Here is a 19,930-nt window from a genome sequence, read left to right as displayed (position 1 = left end):
GCGCACAAATCACCCCCTCCAGCAGACGGGGCGTCTATGCGCGTGTAACCAGGCGTCTGTTGGGAGCCAGTGTTTGCGCTTTTGGCACATTTTTAGGGCATTGCCGCGGTCTCTCCAGCTCATTTCAGCGCAGTTCTGAAGGGAGGAAGGAAGTGTATCTTCATGGTGGCCCTGTAAACATGGGCGACTCTCTCGGTCTGATCGGGAAGCGACTGCTGCTGCTCCCCAGCGATGGAGCTCCTTCTGCGGCCAGCGACGTGGGCCAAGCCGCCTGGCTGCGGGGGACCGTGCGGGCGGTCAGCGTTATCGGCCTGGCGAGCCCGGGGGTCGAGGTAAGGAATGGAGGGGGGGTTATGAGACGCGGAGGGAGTAGGGGGCATGGGGTTATGAATGAAAGGTAGGAAGGTATCTAGGAAGGTAGGGGTAAGAAATGGAGAATAGGAGTATGGGAGGTCAGAGACGAAGAGCTCCAGGGGGGGACTAGCTAGGAACGCCAAGAGCCCGGGGAAGAAATGCCGACCCAGGGGTTAGGGGGACGCGCGTAGGGGTATAGCTACTTGAACTTGGGTAGGAAATGAAACACCAGGGATATAATAGCTAAAGGAAAATGCATGGGTAATAAAAATGAACAACACAGAGGTTATACAAGAGTTATGAGCAGAAATGGAAAGAATGGAGTTTGGGTGGGAGGGTAAGGGTAAGTTAACAACAACAGCAGGAGCAGCAGGAGGTGCAGCAGGAGGAGGTGCAGCAGGAGGAGGCTGACAGTCATTGATCAGTGAACCCACAGCCAGCACTGCTCAGTTATGAGCTATAGCTGCCTAGCTAGCTAAATTAGCACGTAGCTGCACTTCTATAACTGCACCAAAGCCCAAATCTGCGCATAACTGCACTTATAAGCCCTATAAGCCCATAATTCCTGCACTCGACTATTAGCTATAGCTAGCCTATACGTTATTAGCTAGATAGCATAGCGAGCTAGCTAGCTAACGTTAAGCTGTGGACCGACTACCACCACCACAGGCCTCAACTACCAGCATTAAGACACAAATAAACCCCTTTTGCAACTCAGCAAACGTCTGTCCACTAACGAAGCACCATGCTGAATGTAGTCTGCGCTTTATTTGATGGTATCTGGAGGCTTTAATGTCTAAATAGTCTGAACTTCAGGTCCGCTAGATAACTAGCTAACTGTGCGGACTGTAAGCTTGCTAGCTAGTTAGCTCCCAGAGCTAGCTGGCTAGTGCTAAATACTAAGCTGAGCAGACGCACCTTACAGTGAGGATATTAATATTAGTGTTAATCTTCAAATAATATGTATTAAACAACTTCCAGCTATGATGGTGATGTTTATTTTATTAGTTTGAGACGTTTGTGTATGCTAGCTAGGTTAATGGGTGTACTTGCAGGCATTGTGTGGATACAGTGCAACAGTTCATGTGAATATCCTGAAAAGCTCAAAGTTTAGCCCTATTAAGGGATTAATTATGCCTTAATTTAAAATAATAATAATAATCAATATCTGTTCTTGAACTTGTCCATGCCATCAAATTCACAAAGACTCCAAATGTCCTCCCGTTTGGAGGATATGAGGGAAATGGACTTCACATGCTCTGTTGATTACTGTCTAGGCCTAAATATTTTAAATGTTTTTTTATTATTATTCATTTCTTAACCTCAGTATGTTTTGTATGATTTATAGGTGTTCCTGGAGTTTGAGGACAGACCACGGCGGCAGCGCTCCTGGGTGCAGGTGTATGGGGAGGAGGTACGAGCGGCTCTGATGGAGAGCGCTATTGTCTGGGCCCCCCGAAGTGAGTCCACCGCTGGGGGAACATCTGCCAGCCACTGGCCGGCCCTGGTGAGTGCAGGCCAGGCCTTGTGTGTTTGTGTCCTTAGCACAGCCCATGCACGTGTCATTTTGAGGTGCTTTAGCACCTTAGTCAGGTAAATCGTGCCGTGTGTCGGAGCTCGTCTGCGAAGTGAAAGTGTGCCTGTGTTTTGTTTGTTTCTATTTGTTGCATGTCTCTTACAACAGTTTGCACTGCGTTTCACTCAGTGTTGTGTAAAAGGCTGAAACATGTTCCTATCAGGTGTTCCAGCCGCTTGTGGATCGTGTGGGGTTGGGATCGCTGGCTCCTGTAGAGTTCTTCGGAACCAGAAAGCTGGAGTTCCTCACCAATGGAAGCTCGTTGCAGAGATTCGAGGTAAGATTATCAAATGAAAGATCAGTCTGTGTTTGATCAACAGCTGAAGTCTGGCAGCTGCCTGCAATATAGTCATTAGTAGTCTTAACTTGGGGCTCAGTGTCACTATCTTTTGCATAACTCAGTTTTGGTCAGAGTTGCTATAAGAAGCATGTAAACATTAGACTGGTGTTCAAGGTCAGACCCTGTGTTTCTCTGCAGGCTGAGAAAGATGTAAGACACACCCTGCTGCAGGAGCAGCCGGCCCTCCATGCCGCCGTCAGCAGCTGGCACCGGGACTCTGAACTGCAGGAAATTCTACGAAAAGGTTGGTTTCTTTCATGTCTCATGCATGGTAACCCAGAACCTTTCCGGACGTTACCTTGAGGAGCTGTATGCATGAATGCAAATGTCTGGCTTCACTGTACTGGAAACGCCTTCTGCACACGCTACAATCTAGTATAGTAGGTGAATTTCTCACTGTTTCTGTCTTCTTGGTTGGACAGGACCCTACACCATTCAGGGTCGGAGGGTGCAGGTATACCAGCCGGAGTTTGAGGAGTCATGGGCGTTTGGGCTTGTTTCGCAGCACGATCCTGTTTCCCATATTATGGAGATTACGATGGATCAGGTTTGTTTTCGAAGCATCTAAGACTACTTAAACACTCTTCTACCCCACAGACAAAATGTGTAGCTAACATCATGTCCCACAGAGTAAACTCAGCTATTTCTGGCAATATTTGTTGCAGGATAAGATCAGACCTGTTCTTTTGTTTTTCTGTTCGATATCTGATACCCATCAGTATGAATTGCTGTCTGCTGGGAATGGATTTGGTTTCATGTCAAGGCACTTTCTCATTCTCACACATTCTCTTTTCCTTCTACAGGGTGAAGAGACTCAGGTGGTTGATCCCCGTGTCATTCATGTAATGCTTGCTATGGATTCTGTAGACGAGGTACACCCAAGTCCCTTTGTCTGCTTATGTGATGCTTGAATTGTATTGGTAATATTCTGATTCACGTAATACTCCCCCTGTGCGACTGCTAACTGACTGATTTCTTGTGCTTGTTGTGATTCTTTGTGATGTTCTGCAGAGCCAGGATCGGCGAAGGAAAGAGATGGATGGAGGGAAAGGTGAGGGTGGACGGCGGCGGCGTACAGCATCCGAAGATGATGAGGACATAACGCTCAAGCGCTTCAAAGGAGCCAGGGAGGGCGATGCAGACGGCCAGAATGGCAGCAGTTCTGGCAAAGACTGCGAGTCTATGGTAACGAGGGGAGGCGAGACGCCCTCTGCGGGAGCGGTAGAGGGAAAGGATGCAGTGGGAGTAGTATCTGGGAGGGGAAGCTCCAACACTAGCCCAGAGGTAGGAGATGCGGTCAGCCAAGGCTCGGCTAGTAGCACTTCCTCTCAGCAGGATCATTCCAGTGGTAGACCTGTCGGTTTCGTTAAGGAGAATGGTAATGCCTCCCAGAGCCAAGATAAGATGGGACCTCTTGCATCTGCAGTGCTTCCCGCATCCACCCCGACGCCGCCACCGCTGAAGCCTGCTCCTTCTGCTTTTTCCAACACCTTTCCATCTTTGGGACAGATGCCCAACTTGGTGCCTGGAACGCCTGCTCCCAAGTCCTCCCCAACAGCGGAGAGGGAGGATGGTGTCCTTTTAGGATATCCAAAAACTGCTGCTCTGGTGTCTCCAGGCCCGGTCACAATCTCCTCACCTTCCCAGGACAACGCTCCCAGTGTGATCCTTTCTGCACCCTCAGACCTCAGCCAGAAGGCTCCTGTTTGGGGTGCTTCCCCAGAAGCAAACCAAGTAAGCCAGTAGATAATCATGTTGTGTTTATCAGCCACATCTTGGCATGTTCCTTTTTTTAGTGTTTTAGATTATTTTGAAATGTTTATTTTAAGGATTGTTTATGTTTCAGACACCCAAGACCGCCACTCTCGCTGCAGGATTCAGCCCTTCACAGCCTAAGCAGTCCAGCGGTGCCGTATTTGGTGATGTTCCTGCACAGACAAATGGGTCTTCCCAGGAGAACAAGCCCTTTGGATTTTATTTTGCCAACTCAAAAGAACCTCAGCAGCAGGCATCTGATCCATCGCAGAACTTATTCTTCCAGTGCATGTCCCAGACACAAGCTCAAAGCCCGAGCATCACTCCGGGCCAGACAAAGGACAGTAACTACTTTACAGCCTTGTCTGAGTGCCTGAGCAAAGAGCCGCCAAGCTTGTTCAAGGCTGCCGCTCCCTCGGAGGGCCTCAAAAAGGCAGTTGTGGCTTCTGCATCTGCAGGACTCTTTGGTTCAGCACCCCCTGGCAGCTTGGTGTCAATGAAGGAGCAGCCCAAAGTGCCTGATGCCAAGCCAGCAGGTAATGGAATTCTAATGACCAAGCCTTTTGGAGCAGGAGGAGACACGCTAGGAAAACTGGCCACTGGTTTCCCCACGGCTATTGGAAACAACCCTGCTGTAGGTTCAGCGGACATTCCCAAACCTTCTGTAGGGCTTGGGACCTCCTTGGGTCCGGGGTCCGCTGGACTTAGTGGTGCTGGTGGTGGGATGAGAAACACCGGTAGTGCTATCCCCGGTGGCGGTTTTGGTTTGCTCTCGGGCGGCAAAGTTAAAGAAACTCACGAGAACCTGTTTCTGCAGTCCTCAAAGGAGCCCAATCCATTTCTCTCTTACAGTGGTGCTGTCTCACACGGTCCATTCAGTGGATTGTCCGCCTCAAAACCGCCCTCGTCCGTGTCCGCTCCTTTGCCTGCAAGTGGTTCTGGTATTCTTAGCCAAGATCCACCTGCGTCTGATAGCCAGCCAAATTTATTCACCATGGCCGAACCTCCCAAGGGAATGCTATCTTCCCAGTTTGTCGGATCATCATCATCATCATCGTCATCATCATCTTCTTCCTCTTCTCCTGCTTCTTTTATGTCCCAAGATGGGCAACAGGTGCTCAAACCCAACAAAGAGGGCTCAGAGGGTGGAGCTGGAGCTTGTGTGAACTCTGAGGGCCAGAGTGCCTCTGTGTCCTTCGACCAGACGTCTCAGAAGTTCTCCCTGGATGAGCGCGGCCAGGCGAACAAACGGGACTCTGACTCCAGCACGAACAGTGACCTGTCTGACCTGAGTGAGGCTGAGGATACCTCAGAACCGAGCCAGAAGCCTGGCGCCCAGCTTTCTGCTATAGATGGGGCTGATGGGCACAAACTTAAGCCCCAGGCTTCTGCTAAAAGCCGGCCAAGGAGCAAACCCTTCAAAGGTAACCAGCAGGTTGACTCTTGTTTTGGAATTTGGACACAGCTTTACTGGTTTTGCATAGATTGCTGTGTTTCCGTAAAGGTGTTAATGCATTTAGTGCTTATTGTACTAATGCATATTTTATTAATTCATTTAAATTTTTTGAAATGCTGAAAATAGTCATCATATAAGATATCATGTGCATGTCAAAGGAATGTAGTATTGAAGTAAGAATGTGGGTCATGGTTAGCCCCAGTGATAGATGGCTGATTTTAAATTGCAGTTGGTCAGTCAGTGCTCAAGGACCAGAGTAAGGTGCGGCGGCTGAAGCAGTCCGGTGAGGCCTTCCTGCAAGACGGCTCCTGTATCAACGTAGCGCCGCACCTGCACAAGTGCCGGGAGTGCCGTCTGGAACGCTACCGCAAGTCCCGTGAGCAAGATTCAGACGATGACGACCCCAACGTGGCCTGTCGCTTTTTCCACTTCCGCAGGTGAGTTTGGAAGCTTGAAGTGGTATTATTTTGTAAACCGTCTCTCATTCAGTGTGAGAAACCAGATCAGAAATGACTTAGAATTTAGCTTGAATGCATTTTTTTTTTTTTTACGCAATCAGAACAGTGGGGTCTGCAGAAAACACTAGACAGAAGTACAACGCTGCTATCTACCCCTACTAATGATGATAGCTAGGAAACAATGAAACAATGAAAATACACAGATCAGCCATAAGATCACCTACCTGTTTCTTCACTCATTGGCTGTTCTATCAGCTCTGTTTCTCTGCATACTCCTTGTTAGCCTCCTTTCACCCTGTTCTTTAATGGTCACGACGCTGCAAGACCATCGGAGCAGGTATTACTTGGGTGGAGGGTCATATTCAGTACTGCAGTGACACTGGTGTGGTGGTGGTGTGTTAGTAGTGTGTGTTGCGTTGGTGCGAGTAGATCGGTGCTGCGACAGTGAGAATAGTCCACCAACCAGAAATATTGAGCCACTAGTGTCCTGTGAGCACTGATGAAGGACAAGAGGATGACCAACATAAACTGTGCAGAGACAGATGAGCTTTTGTCTCTGACTTTACATCTACAAGGTGGACCAACTAGGTAGGAGTGTCTAATAGTGTGGACAGCGAGCGAGTGATTAAACTCCAGCAGCGCTGCTGTGTCTGATCCACTCATACCATCAACGCAACACACACTATTGACACACCACCAGTCAGTGTCACTTCAGTGCTGAGAATGACCCACCACCCAAATAATACCTGCTCTGTCGTGGTCCTAAGGTGTCCTGGGCATTGAAGAACAGGGTAAGAGGAGGGCTAACTAAGTGCAGAGAAACAGATGGACTACAGTCTGGAATTTTAGAAAAGGCTTCTATATGGTAAGTTGTGCTGATAAAATGGACAGTGAGGGCAGAAACAAGGAGGTGGTGTTAATGCTATGGCTGACCTTGTCTCGTCACCCTCCAATTTTATACCAGTTGTCTGTAGTTTTAGCATTTAAGAGAAAACCAGTAATGTTGCCATACAAAACAGGTAGGTTATTGTTAAATCCCTAATGCTCTCATGTAGTTGTATTGTCTGATTCCTGTCTGGATCTGCCCTGATCTGATTCTCAACAGTGCTCTCCAAACAGCTCGTTTTACGGTCTTCACATAAGCTTCCATACTGATCATGTGTCCCTTCTCCTCGTACCAGACTAGCGTTCACGAAGAAGGGCGTGCTTCGCGTTGAGGGCTTCCTAAGCCCACAGCAGAGTGATAACATGGCCATGAGTCTGTGGCTCCCCACCCAAAATGCACAGGAAGGTCTCGATCTGGACACGTCCAAGTACATCCTGGCCAACGTCGGCGACCAGTTCTGCCAGCTCGTTATGTCCGAGAAAGAGGCCATGATGATGGTGGAGCCTCATCGTAAGGAACCTCACTGCCCTCTTATTGCAGCTGTAGAATTCTGGCTCCGCCTATACTCTACTTTTTACACCCTGATTTTGTGTTGGTACAGAGAAGGTGGCGTGGAAGCGAGCAGTGCGGGGCGTGAGGGAGATGTGTGATGTGTGCGAGACGACGCTCTTCAACATCCACTGGGTGTGTCGCAAGTGTGGCTTCGGTGTCTGTCTGGATTGCTACCGGCTACGGAAGACCCAGCCACATGATGGTGAGTAAATCTAATGGTTGAACTGCTTGTTTTCCCATCTCTGTCTACGAGTGTATATACTCTCTCCGAGCACTTCATTAGGAACACTGACCTCCTACTGGGTAGAATGTCCTTTTTCTTTAAAAACAGCCTCATGTACTCTGGTACATGTTGAGAGTTTCTGTACAGATTTTTCCAAAATTTTTCGAACAACTCAAATACTTTTGCTTTGTGACGTGGTGCGCCATACTGGACGTAGCCGACTTCCTGATGGTTGCCACAGTTTGGTCCATGGATGCATGCTCTTGGTGCCAAATTTTGACCCTACCATTTGTGAGCCTCAGCAGAAATGCAGCTTCATCAGAACAGGCTACGCTTCTCCAGTCTGAACTGTCTGGTTTTGGTGAGCCTCTGCAGCTTCAGCTTTCAGTCCTTGACTGACAAAAGTGGAAGCCAATGTGGTCTTCTGCTGTTGTAGGCCCATCATCCCCAAAGTTGGACATGTCATGCACGCTCATCTGCTTGCCACAGTTGTACCAAGTGGTAATCTGAGTTACTGTAACCTTTCTGTCAGCTCCAACCAGTCTGGCCATTCTCTGATGGCCTCTTTCAGGAACAAGGCGTTTCTGTCTTTTTGCTGGATCTGTTTTCTTTGTTAAAAAGTTCTGTAGAAAGTTTAAAGCGGGGTGGGCAACAGGGGCCAGAGCCCAGTACAGTTTACCAATTTTCCTGTTGTAACAGACCTGCTAAACCTGGCTTTTAACTTAAGTGGAATCAGGTGTGCATGAGCAGGAAAAGCACAGACGTGTGGAGGAATCCGGCTCTCCAGGACCAGAATTGCCCACCCTTGCTCTAGAGACTGTTGTGCTGAAAACCCCAAGAGCAGTTCTAGAAATGGGCAAACCAGCTTGTGTGACTCCAACAGTAATGCCACAGTCAGCTGAGATCATGGTTTTAACTTTTGATGGTTGATTGTGTCCTTCCTGAATATATATATATGTGTGTGTGTGTGTGTGTGTGTGTCCGTCCCTACTCACACAGAGGTGGACGACTCTTCAGATGATGAAGTTTTCTCATGGCTAAAGTGTGCGAAAGGTCAACCTCATGAACCCCAGAACCTCATGCCCACCCAAATTATACCTGGCACAGGTAAGCATTTTGTCACCCCTCTCCTGTTTATACTGTGTTCTGCAGTGATGGATAACTTCTTGTGTGTCTTCTTTTCTGCAGCACTATATAATATAGGGGACATGGTACATGCAGCGCGAGGCAAGTGGGGAATTAAGGCGAACTGTCCCTGCACCAGTCGACACAGCAAACCTGCAGTGCGGCCCACTGCTCCCAATGGCCTTTCACAAGTAGGACTTTTTTTTTGTTGTTGTTGTTTTGTTGTGACTATCCAAATCCATTGTAGTATTTGTTGATTTAATTGCTTGATTAAATATGAAGAAATAGAAGTGGTGTCTGATTAGAATGTCATAGACAAGTCGGTCTGAGTACTCCCCGCTAGCTGATACAGTAAATAACTTTCTTCGGCTACATTTTCCCCCCACCACTCCCATGTCTTCTCCCTTCTGCAGTCCGGTGCAGCATCAAGTACGGGGAATGGTGCTTCCACTTCAGCCACGCCCCGCCCAGACGGAGATCCCACAACGTCTGCGACGATCAAAGTGGAACCTGCTGCAGAGGGAAGCAGTACTGAAACATCATCAGGGCCTAGCAACGCCAGCAGTAACGCTACACCTCCAGTCGCTGTCCAGCCAGCTGCCTCCAAGGATCTCAAAGGCAACCCCTCCTCTGCCCTCCATTGGCTCGCTGACCTGGCCACGCAGAAGGCCAAAGAGGACTCCAAAGGTGGGCTCTTGTTCAGAGGAGTGTAATAGAACTGGGGTTTAATATGGTTTGAGTCACTACTTGAGCCCCCGTATCGGCGACTTGTTGAACTGTGTGCCTTCATATTGAGCATCGGTTTATACTGTTCTGATCTGATCTTTGCGCTTTGGTATGTAACTCGGCCACAGAATTTAGGTTGGATGTCATTACTGTCATGCAAAACCTTGTATGTGCAAAATGGAAACTTTTACAGGAGATGGTGACTTTTAAAGGGAGTCGGTGTAAAAAGATTTTGGAGCATTTCTATTGGTCCATTCATCATGTAGTTTTAAGTCTTTGTAAAAAAACATCTGTTAGATTTACTTTATGAAAGTAAAAAATGGAGATGCAAGATTCTTTGCAGGACAGTGATGATATATGCTGATATTTGTGTTTGATTTATTCATTACAGCCTCTTGTTTCGTAACGTTGTTTAAATGTTATAGTTTTTATATTGCTCAAACATGCATGCAGTAGCTGTAAAAATGCACAAAAAATGCATGTTCCTGAAGTAGTTTTAATTTAGTCGTGACTTGAGAGTAGATGGTGCTGCAGCCGTGAATAGAGGTGGATGTGCTTGATATAGCTGATTCCCAAAGCATTCACATCTTCTTGAATGCCCCCTTTGATTATAGATGCTCTGACTGGTATTAATCAAAGATCTTTAGCTGTTGGTGTCCCCCTATTGAGCCTTTTTTCCTCCCTCTTTTCAGATTCGGGCTCTCTGCGGGCCATGATGGGTCGTGAAGCCCGTACTCCTTTCGGCCTGGATGCCTTCAGCACCCTCTCCAAACCATCAGGCCCGAGTCCCAAGCTTTTCAACAGCCTGCTGCTGGGCTCAGGGCCAGCCCAGCCCAAAGCCGAGGGCACAAGTCTGCGCGACTTGCTTAACTCCGGCCCTGGCAAACTGCCTCAGGCTCCTGATGGTGGAGTCCCCTTCCCCTCAGTGTTCTCTTCCTCGTCAGGGGTAGGTGGAAGTTCTGCATGCCTTTTTTTTTTTTTTTTTTTTGCATGTGTGCGCTCCTAAATGCTTTTGTAGCATTTGTCAAAAGCTGTGCTTGCTGTATTCTTGTAGAGTAAGTAGTTAGATACGTTCAGCCAATTTTGCAGCAGATCCGTGTGGAGACTCTCATCTTACCTATTTAAATTAGACCCGAGCCACTTTATTATATGGTCCTAGATCTGATGCACATCTGATTCATGTCTGTCTCACCTCAATGATTGTTCTGACTGGAGCTAGGCGATATGGAAAAAAAATGAATAGCATGATATTTAAAGACATTTCTTACAATAAGCAATGTTTATCACAGTATCTCGTAATGTAGGCGAAATGCACCAACAGCGTAAAGGTTTTTTAAACTGCTGTCCAAATACTCTCCCATACCGAATACTGTTTTACTCGAAATATGCTGCACTCCATGCAGTGCTCCCATTGCAGCAGGACCTAACTTTACGTCCGTGCCTGTAAATGCTGAAAAACATTGAATGCTTTTGGCCTTTCTTCACCTTAATCTCGCTCTAAAAATGAACCGCTGTCGATGGCTTTTTCTGCTGTTCAGTTAGGCTAAATCTCAAATGGCTTCCTACACTCTTCGTAGTTCACGATATATGAAAGTAACTTCAAGTGCATTATATATCTAGGGATGGACCATTTGAAATTTACTCAGTTTACTCCCTGCTGGACATATCATTTGTGTTATTGGGGTGTAGAACTCAACATTTGTGTGCTAGGAAGGAGGGATCCATTTGGGATTAATTTGGGTTTGGTGTTCATGATAAACATGGTTAATCCATGTGGGTTTACTGGGGTGGGATGTGGGGATGTGGTTAGTTCACACCTAATGACAGATAATGAGCCACTTACCTAGATGAGGGAAGCACCAATTTAGAAAGATCAGATCTGAGGGGGAAAGAACTGTTTGTGATCAAAAATCCTGAACCTGAATTGGGCATTGTAGTGCAAGTTACCATGGCAACATAGGCCCGTTAAAAAGTGGTCCACAGAGGAGAGACAGGAAATTCAGTTTACACCCAAAGTTCAGTTTAAAAGTTCATGAATGTAGCTGGCTAAGCAGTACTTGGTCAGGTACTGCATTCCCATTAGAAAAGTAGTAACTGGCCCTCTTAAGAGGGTAAGAGACTGACCAAAGTGCCCCCTGTCTTTTCTCGCAGTCTGACAAGATGAAGGGAGGTTTACCTACCATTCTGGATCACATCATTGCTTCTGTGGTGGAGAACAAGAAGGCAGAAGGGCGCCGCACCTCGGGCTCAGCAGAAACTGGGGAGTTGGGAACTGTCCCGCGCAGGGAAGGGGTGATGGGCCTTAGTGTTCTGGACCCCCACACTTCACACTCTTGGCTGTGCGACGGCCGACTCCTGTGCTTGCAGGACCCCAGCAACAGCAACAACTGGAAGATCTTCAGAGAGTGTTGGAAACAGGGTCAGGTAAGCAGCGACGATTGGTCTTTGCGGGTTTGCCAGCACAGCAGGTTCAGAGTACCTAAATGACGTGACCTGTATTAGGAATTATTAGTATTTGAATGTAGTGATGGGCAGAGTATTGAGTCTTGATTATGGCCCTGAATATCATACTGGAGAATGTGTTGATGTTAGATCTCTACAGCATTAGTTTTTGATGGCCATTTAATGCCTGTCTGTCTTTTTATGTAGCCGGTGCTGGTGTCGGGCATCCACAAAAAGCTCAACAGCGGTCTGTGGAAGCCAGAAGCCTTCAGCGAGGAGTTCGGAGACCAGGATGTGGATCTGGTCAACTGCAGGAACTGTGCCATCATCTCTGACGTCAAGGTCCGAGACTTCTGGGACGGCTTCCAGGTCATCGCCAGTGAGTGTAGTGAGATCTTTGTGTTTGCAGCTGTTTTATTCCCAAATGTTTTGCTGGTTTTCTAAAGTATCTTGGTATGTGGGTTGTTAAAACATGGGGAATTGTATTATAAGCACCCTGTTAAAGTTATAGGTAATATGTTAGCTTTGTGTTCTTTGAACTAAAAAAAAAAAAAAAAGGGCTCCTTGGCTGCAAGTGGTCCAGTGCACTAAGGAGATACCACTATGATCCAAGGATCGCTGGTTTAAATCCCAGGTCATGCTGCTTGCCAGCGTCAGTCAGGGTCAGAGAGAGCACAATTGGCCTTGCTCTCTTGGGGGTGGGTTGATTGCACTTCCTCCCCACATCACTCCCAGTGGGGAGGGGGGAGGTTGGGGTAATTAGGCTTCCAAATTGTTTAGAGAATGAATATTAGAATATTAGAAATAAATAATTAAAAAAGGCTCCTGAGAGTGAACAAGAGGTTCTTTATAATGATACAGTTTTGTTTTCTAGTGGACCCTGTGAACGCTTTTTTTTTTTTTTTTTTTTTTTTTTTTAAAGGACATCCATGTAGACAGGCAATATTATGATATTTTATAAAATCGTGATTTTAGGACGTTTTTGTTATTGTGAGACAATTTGCTTTCATGAATAAATCGTTGCCATCATCAGCATTTAACGAACACTGCATGGCAAAGCTGTAGGTGAATTTTGTCTGCATGACAATATTGTTATTTTAAATATAAATATTAGTTAAGATGAAGTCTTTTAAATATTGTGATAACATTTTATTTTTAATGAATAAATCTTGGGACTATTAAGGGGATTGTAACACCTACTGTCTCTTGGACCTCATTATCTCTCTTCTTTGAATTCTGCAGGACGATTGCAGGGTACAGATGGCCAGCCCATGGTACTGAAACTCAAAGACTGGCCTCCAGGGGAAGACTTCCGAGACATGATGCCCACTCGGTACGCTCATTATTTCTTCCCTGAGGTACAGCCCAGGGTTTTTGAGAAAAAAAGAAAAGTGCTTACATGCTAAATTGCTGTCCCCAGGTTCGATGACCTCATGGACAATCTGCCTCTACCTGAGTACACTAAAAGAGATGGCCGACTCAACCTGGCCTCCCGTCTTCCCAACTTCTTTGTGCGGCCGGATCTGGGCCCCAAGATGTATAATGCGTACGGTGAGTGAAACGCATTGTCTATTTTTTTTTTATTGTTTTTCCATATACAGCAGTGAGAGCCATTCTGTGAGTGAGAAAATACTGTTTATTTAGTTGTAGTATGTGTATATATATATATATATATATATATATATATATATATATATATATATATATATATATATATATATATATATAAATTAAATTAGTTTTATTTGCACCAAAAGAGATGATAATATTACTAACTTGTGTATATATTAGCTCTTGGTGCAAATAAAACTGCTCAAGGCCTTCTGAATATTAATTATAAAATATATGGTTTTAAATGGATTGCTTCCCCCCCCCCCTGCTTTCCTTCCCTCCCACTTCCTTCCCTCTTTCCTTTCTTCCTTTCTCTGCAGGTCTGATCTCTACGGAGGACAGGAAAGTTGGCACAACTAACCTGCATCTGGACGTGTCCGATGCCGTTAACGTGATGGTGTACGTGGGAATCCCTGAAGGAAACAGTAACCATGAAAACGGTAAGGACTTGTGAGACGTGTATGTGCGTGATCTTGATTGTTACTTTAGTAATAATTTATTTAGTTGTTTGTTTATTTATAAATGCCATTTTTTTTGGGAAAAAACATTTAGTAAAACATAAACATATAGTACTTTTCAGCATCTTGAGAGTAGGTTCAAGGTTGCTTGGTGTCTGCATCAAAGTGGGTGCTTGATTTTCATCAGGTGTTCTTGACTGAGGTCACCAGCGCTTTTATTTATTTATTTATTTTGCCTCTGTGTAGCTGTGCTGAACCCATTTCTGTGTGCTTTCCCCATTAATCTTACTTTCTTTGTTTTTTAAGTGTTTTTCTTTACCCCCCTCCCCCCATAGTTTTGCTCTGTCTGTCAAACTGCCCTGCAAAACCTTATTGTACTTTTTATATTGTGAGTCTAGGTTCCTGACTAGGTGTCCCAGTGTTACTCAGCTAGTACCCTTGTACACATTCTCCACAGTAACAGTGTGCATACACACAGGCACTCAGTTTACATCTGACTCCTTGATATATCCACAATGCCTATTTAAGTTGCCATTGACATTTACAATATTTTACTGGGGCATCACGTCCCAAAGTCACACCTGATTTAATAAAAAAAAAACAACAAAAAAAAAACTGCTAGCTCCCTGGCCTCCTGCTGGCTCTTAGCTCAGCTCTCCAGGGTCTTTGCTTTTTTTTGATTGACACCATTTCTCATTCACAGAAGCAGACCTCGCTGGATACAAAGGTCTGTGCATTTTTATTTAAAATTTGTCTCCCCTCTTAGGCATGATTTCTCTACACTAACCCCTCTTTCATTCTTCTGTCTACCCCCCTCATCACTTTCTACCCCTCTTCATGTGCCATTCACTGTACTGGTGTGAGTGTAAGGGATAACTGTAGACAAAAAATCCATACACCTCTTTTATACACTGAGGACACCAGTTCATTAACTCTAAAATATACCGTTCCCTGCAGACTGCAATCAAATCGAGAAGGAGAAGGCATGAGAGCTGCTCTTATATTTCAGACTTGATATTTCAAGGACCAGTGGTATTGTATGATCGTATGGGTGGAAAATAATTTAAATGTGGTTTCAGCACTAGACTTCAGAAATTATAAGAGGGCAATCAAAAAGACTATTTTTTTTTTTTTTTTTAATGATTTAGCAAAAAACACAAACAAAAAACTATATGTTCCCTTCTGGCCTTCATGGTCATCTCATACGATTTTATCATATTATTGTAAATAATAAATTACCTAAATAAACTGCTGTCCACACACCTCCTACCCTCTTAAAAATGAAGGTCCTCAATGGGTTCTTTGAGTAATGCCATAGAACAGAGGTCACCAATAGGAGCGTGTGGTCCACGTCCGGACCTGGACCTATAACTGTTACAGTATTAAGAATTGAGTGTTTGTTTTAGTATATAAGAGAGCGAGTCAGCGGAAGGTTCATTCGCATCCAAAGACACAAAAGCACAAAAAAAAGCACAAAACTGACCCAATTTTTTTACCCAAAATACCCAATCCCTGTTCATGTGAACTCCCCCATTACCAATCATGCCCCCAACCCAAGGGTGAAGACTAGCACTCGTCTCCTCCAACACCGCTGACGTGTCACCACTAGGTAGCCAGCGCGCTCAGATACAGCATCTTACTGAACACACACTGAACATTAAACCTTAAAACATTTTAACATCAAAACGATATTACAGTTCCGGTGTCTGATTTTTAATAAAATAAAATAAGGCTTTTTAAAAGGGGGTCATTAAATTATGCTATTGTATTGTCATTCTAGCAGTGCCATAAAATTGTCTTAAAATAATACTTATGGTTTATCACAAACATTTCTGGGATAATTGATCGTCCAAAAAATAGTTATTGTGACAGACCTACTGTACACATTGATAAAGCGCTGTTGAGACAGTATCGCTGTATTATTTGGTGTTTTGGGGGGGGGCAATAGAATGAGTTCTAGATCGTGTGACCCTAAATGGTCAGGTCAAGGGCACTCTTGATTTATTTTTTTATTTTTTTTATTAATTTTTAATTTTATTTATTTTTTGCTGTGTCTGTTTCAGTCTTGCTCTCTGCATCATACAACTGAACAAAGTAGGCTAGCCACATAGATCTTTATGGTTTACAGTGCTCAAACAAACATACCGGTCTTAGCTGGCTGCTGGGGGTTCCTCCAAGAGTGAGTGATGTCATGCACTTTCAGCCCTTCCTCCTTCCAGCATTGTGTGTTACTGAATGAGTCAGCAGCAGTGTCACTTCATGAGTGGTGGTGTGGGTTTCAAATGAAGGCAAGGGCCTACGGGCCTAGATATTCCATACTGTCAGGTGGTTGTGTACCGGAATCTCCTCCTCACCCATTTATCCTTATAAAATCACTGTTCTTATTTGTACATGTGCTTTAATTTAGTGCTGACTTTTTAATGAAATGTAATGCTGGGGGAAATGTGTCTAGCTAGATTTGTGTGTTTGTACGCAATGATTCTGTACTGCTTCCAAGGTTCTGCCTTAACTTTAGAGATTAGAATAAATAATGTGATCTTGGCAGTAGTTTTAACCTTTCTATGTAGAGCTTTCCAGTGTAAGTGTTTATAGAACATAAATAGTACACTGCTAGCGACTGGACTCAGTTTTAATGGCTTCTCTGGACTCAGATTAACCTCAGTTCTGGACTAAAGGAGATTCTCAGTTTAATCGTTTAATCCAGGACTCTGCTTAGTCTGAGAAAAGGGAAACGGGCTCTCTACACTGCAGAAGTCCCTCCAGTGTCTTGGAGGAAATCAGCCCAGATCAGCTTAAGTACTTGTTTTGCTTCATCTGTGGGAGGCTTTTTAAATGTACAATACTTGTTCAATGAGCTCTGTGTTGTGACCGCAGAGGTGTCCATCACCATAGAAGAGGGTGACGTGGATGAGATGACGAAGAGAAGGGTGTACGAGGGCAAGGAGAAACCAGGGGCACTCTGGCACATCTACGCTGCAAAGGATGCGGAGAAAATCCGAGAGCTTCTTCGCAAGGTACGGCTGGACTGCTACGTCAAAACACTCAAGCATTCAAAGCGTTGGGGTGTTGGTCTGGGGTTCTGTCACGTTCTTATGGCCATAGTTTTATCCACTTCAGAATGGGACAAACCGCAAGATGGTAGCGCCACATCTTACAAAGTGTAGGACAAAGTCCGTTCTGCTTGATTGTTTCTGTACCAACAGCAGAGAGAACAATGGTTGGTCGAGAGTTTGCATCACTTGTGAAAGTTTGCAGAATTGGGGGTGAACAAAATACTGCATTGCTGACCTCCAAAAAAAAAAAAAGCGCAAGCAGTCTTTACTGATGTTCATAAACCAGTTTGTAAACTGACTATTGACTGGTTTTATTTATGACTTTTTTTAACACATTAATTATTTTCTTATTCTCTTGTGTTAAAGGTGGGAGAAGAGCAGGGTCAGGAGAACCCTCCAGATCACGACCCCATCCATGACCAGAGCTGGTATCTGGACCATGTACTGCGGCGCCGGCTCTATGAGGAGTATGGGGTGCAGGGCTGGTCGATCGTGCAGTTCCTTGGCGATGCAGTGTTTATTCCTGCTGGAGCGCCCCATCAGGTGAGCATCGTGGACAAGCTTAATAAGTATATCTTATGAATATCTTCTCGAAGTCCCCAGTATTGTTCTCCTCTATGTGTGCAATGGGCAGTCCTAAAAATGGTCATACTTGCATCCGCATAACCCTGACCAATCAATTTTTGAGGAGCGTTTTCTCATATTTTTGTTTTGCTATTTTAATTTCTACTTTGCTTCACTTATTGGTATTATACAAAAAAAATAATATATAGAAATGTGTTCCCAGGGACTTTAACACTAGGAGCGTAGATCTCTGACTTCATGGTCACTTCCCAGTTCTTCAGGGAAATTATTCAATAGATTTCTTTCTTTATTTTTTTTTATCTGGTATGGTATTAATATTAAGATTTAATTTCATTAATTTGAACAGTTAATAAATGTTATAATCCACTACATTCCATAATGGATTTTGGATGAATGGATTTCCTCATTTAGCTTTCTGCTCTATCTAGGTTCACAACCTGTACAGTTGCATTAAGGTGGCGGAGGACTTTGTCTCACCGGAGCACGTAAAGCACTGCTTCAGACTGACACAGGAGTTCCGACATCTTTCCACTACACACACTAATCACGAGGACAAGCTACAGGTATTCCCAGCTGATCTGTTAAAACGTTACTCCAGTATTGGTGAGCGACATCAGTATCGACTGCTCGCGAATGCATTTCTCTGAGTCTGTGTTTTGTGTTGTTTCCCAGGTGAAAAACATCATCTACCATGCTGTGAAGGATGCCGTGGGAACGCTGAAAGCCCATGAGTCGAAGCTTGTCCGTTCGTAGTTCCACCTGTCCGTGGCTGACCCTAAACCTGAGCTCGGGCCGTAGCCGTGAGCCCACAGAGAGACTGGGGGAGTTGATGGGGCACTTATAAAGGGGTTTGGAGAGGACCAGTGCGCGTACGGAACAAGCTCTTCAATTCGAGACTTCTCTCAGCTTCAGGCTAGGATGAAGGATGCACTTCATCAGTGTTACAAAAAAAATAGTTTTTTCAAACGACTTAATTCATTTTCACCCTTTCCTCTGTATTTAAACCGTCAATGTCTGTTCAATTTTTTTTATGTGGAAAGTTTGTTGGACTGTTGAGGAAAAAAAAAAAAAAAAAGAAGCTAATGGATTTTTTTAAAGAGGTATAAGCTTCTTTACCCCCTTCTGAGTGTAAATGTGAGCACTGGGTTTCTTTTTTTAGCCAACATGTAATGGTTTGGTTTCTTCAGCCAGAGGTGGACATGAGTTCTGAAGGGAACTAGACCAAAGTTTTGTATTTTTAGTTTGTATTTTCATCAAAAATGAAAGCGTCTTGTTCTTTCTGTTTTTTTATAGACCATTTAAGTAATTTGAATCACTCATGGTGAATGCTAGGGAGACTGACCTTGAGAAATGGTCGTTCAAAAATCAGAAATTCCAGTTATGGACTACTGGTCATTAATATGTATCAATATATATATTGATCTTAGCAGTGTGTATGATTTTTCAAAATAAAGTTTACAAAAAAGGATTTGGCCCTGTTGTTTTATAAATAGTGCTGATTTCTTAAGAATGTGTGTTCAGTTCTTTACTACTTTACTGAATTAACATTTTTGTGGGTCCTTCCTTCTTTGAACACTGCAATAAACCACGCATTTTAAAATGTTGGTCATTCTTACATTGCCCCTGTTTCTGCTTTGAGTGTCTTTCTTTTTGTATGCCCTCATTAAGAAGTGTGAGGCACGCAAAAGTAACCATATGCTTATTCCAGATACTTTCATACATATTTGGCACATGCTTTATGGCAACAAAATGCAAAGCATCCCCCAAATAAATAATAATGTATTTTATATATAAAGGCCTTGGTCTGTCTCCTTCTGATGCTTGATATTGATGAGGGAGGCTGAATCAGGCTGGGTTGCTCTTGCTAATATGGCCAAATAAATAATTCTAAATTAATAATTATAATTTTTATATATGTTATTCCACTGAAAATGTCTAACTGTTTATCTGACCATTCATGTAGTCTATTTTCAAAGTATTATTAATTATAACAATAACATATTTAAAGCAAATTCATTGGTTTCTAATAATGTATCCGCCTGCACCAGAAAAATACATACAGCTTTCTAAGCGCTTAAACAGATTTTGTGTTCTGTGAGCAAATCTAATACAAAATAAAAGTCCTGTCTGCAAAAAAGGTAAAGAATTGGTCAGAAGATCAAATAAACACTTCACCTTTAACGAGTTAGACTTTTCTGGCAATTATTTAATGATTCACGCTTAGGAAAAGCCGTGGTGCAGAGTCCAGGTCCGGAAAGTAGAAATCCACCCCAGGGTTTTGTTCCAACCACCTGAGCGCCTCAGCCGCAGTGGAGCTGCCCACGCAGTGA

The 19,930-nt window shown here is 44.4% G+C and overlaps 1 protein-coding gene across 2 annotated transcripts; it reads left to right on the top strand.

The window, feature by feature from the left end:
- Positions 1 to 85: 85 nt before the first annotated feature.
- On the top strand, positions 86 to 19,200 carry kdm3b (lysine (K)-specific demethylase 3B). Of its 2 annotated transcripts, XM_072663289.1 has the most exons (25): positions 86 to 332; positions 1,703 to 1,861; positions 2,094 to 2,207; positions 2,409 to 2,514; positions 2,693 to 2,817; positions 3,074 to 3,142; positions 3,282 to 4,004; positions 4,117 to 5,449; positions 5,711 to 5,918; positions 7,121 to 7,335; positions 7,427 to 7,579; positions 8,600 to 8,707; positions 8,789 to 8,916; positions 9,139 to 9,412; positions 10,144 to 10,397; positions 11,603 to 11,875; positions 12,101 to 12,272; positions 13,136 to 13,226; positions 13,314 to 13,444; positions 13,825 to 13,944; positions 14,666 to 14,689; positions 16,837 to 16,976; positions 17,382 to 17,558; positions 18,029 to 18,163; positions 18,273 to 19,200. In XM_072663289.1, the coding sequence occupies exons 1-25, from the start codon at positions 180 to 182 to the stop codon at positions 18,351 to 18,353; spliced, it is 5,466 nt and encodes a 1,821-aa protein (XP_072519390.1). In that variant the 5' UTR covers positions 86 to 179; the 3' UTR covers positions 18,354 to 19,200. The 2 variants fall into 2 exon arrangements, with proteins under 2 accessions (XP_072519390.1, XP_072519391.1); XM_072663290.1 differs by lacking the exon at positions 14,666 to 14,689.
- The last annotated feature ends 730 nt before the right edge of the window (positions 19,201 to 19,930 follow it).

Source organism: Salminus brasiliensis, chromosome 19, assembly GCF_030463535.1.
Source record: "Salminus brasiliensis chromosome 19, fSalBra1.hap2, whole genome shotgun sequence".
Classification (NCBI taxonomy): Eukaryota; Metazoa; Chordata; class Actinopteri; order Characiformes; family Bryconidae; genus Salminus; species Salminus brasiliensis.
Note: the sequence above shows the minus strand (reverse complement) of the source record. Positions and strands in the feature narration are given on the sequence as shown.

Bases quoted from the DNA above. Each gene is read 5' to 3' on its own strand.
- kdm3b (XM_072663289.1), top strand. From the start codon at position 180: ATGGGCGACTCTCTCGGTCTGATCGGGAAGCGACTGCTGCTGCTCCCC. The intron at 2,818-3,073 runs GTTTGTTTTCGA...TTCCTTCTACAG, and splicing joins TGGAGATTACGATGGATCAG to GGTGAAGAGACTCAGGTGGT. The intron at 9,413-10,143 runs GTGGGCTCTTGT...CCCTCTTTTCAG, and splicing joins GGCCAAAGAGGACTCCAAAG to ATTCGGGCTCTCTGCGGGCC.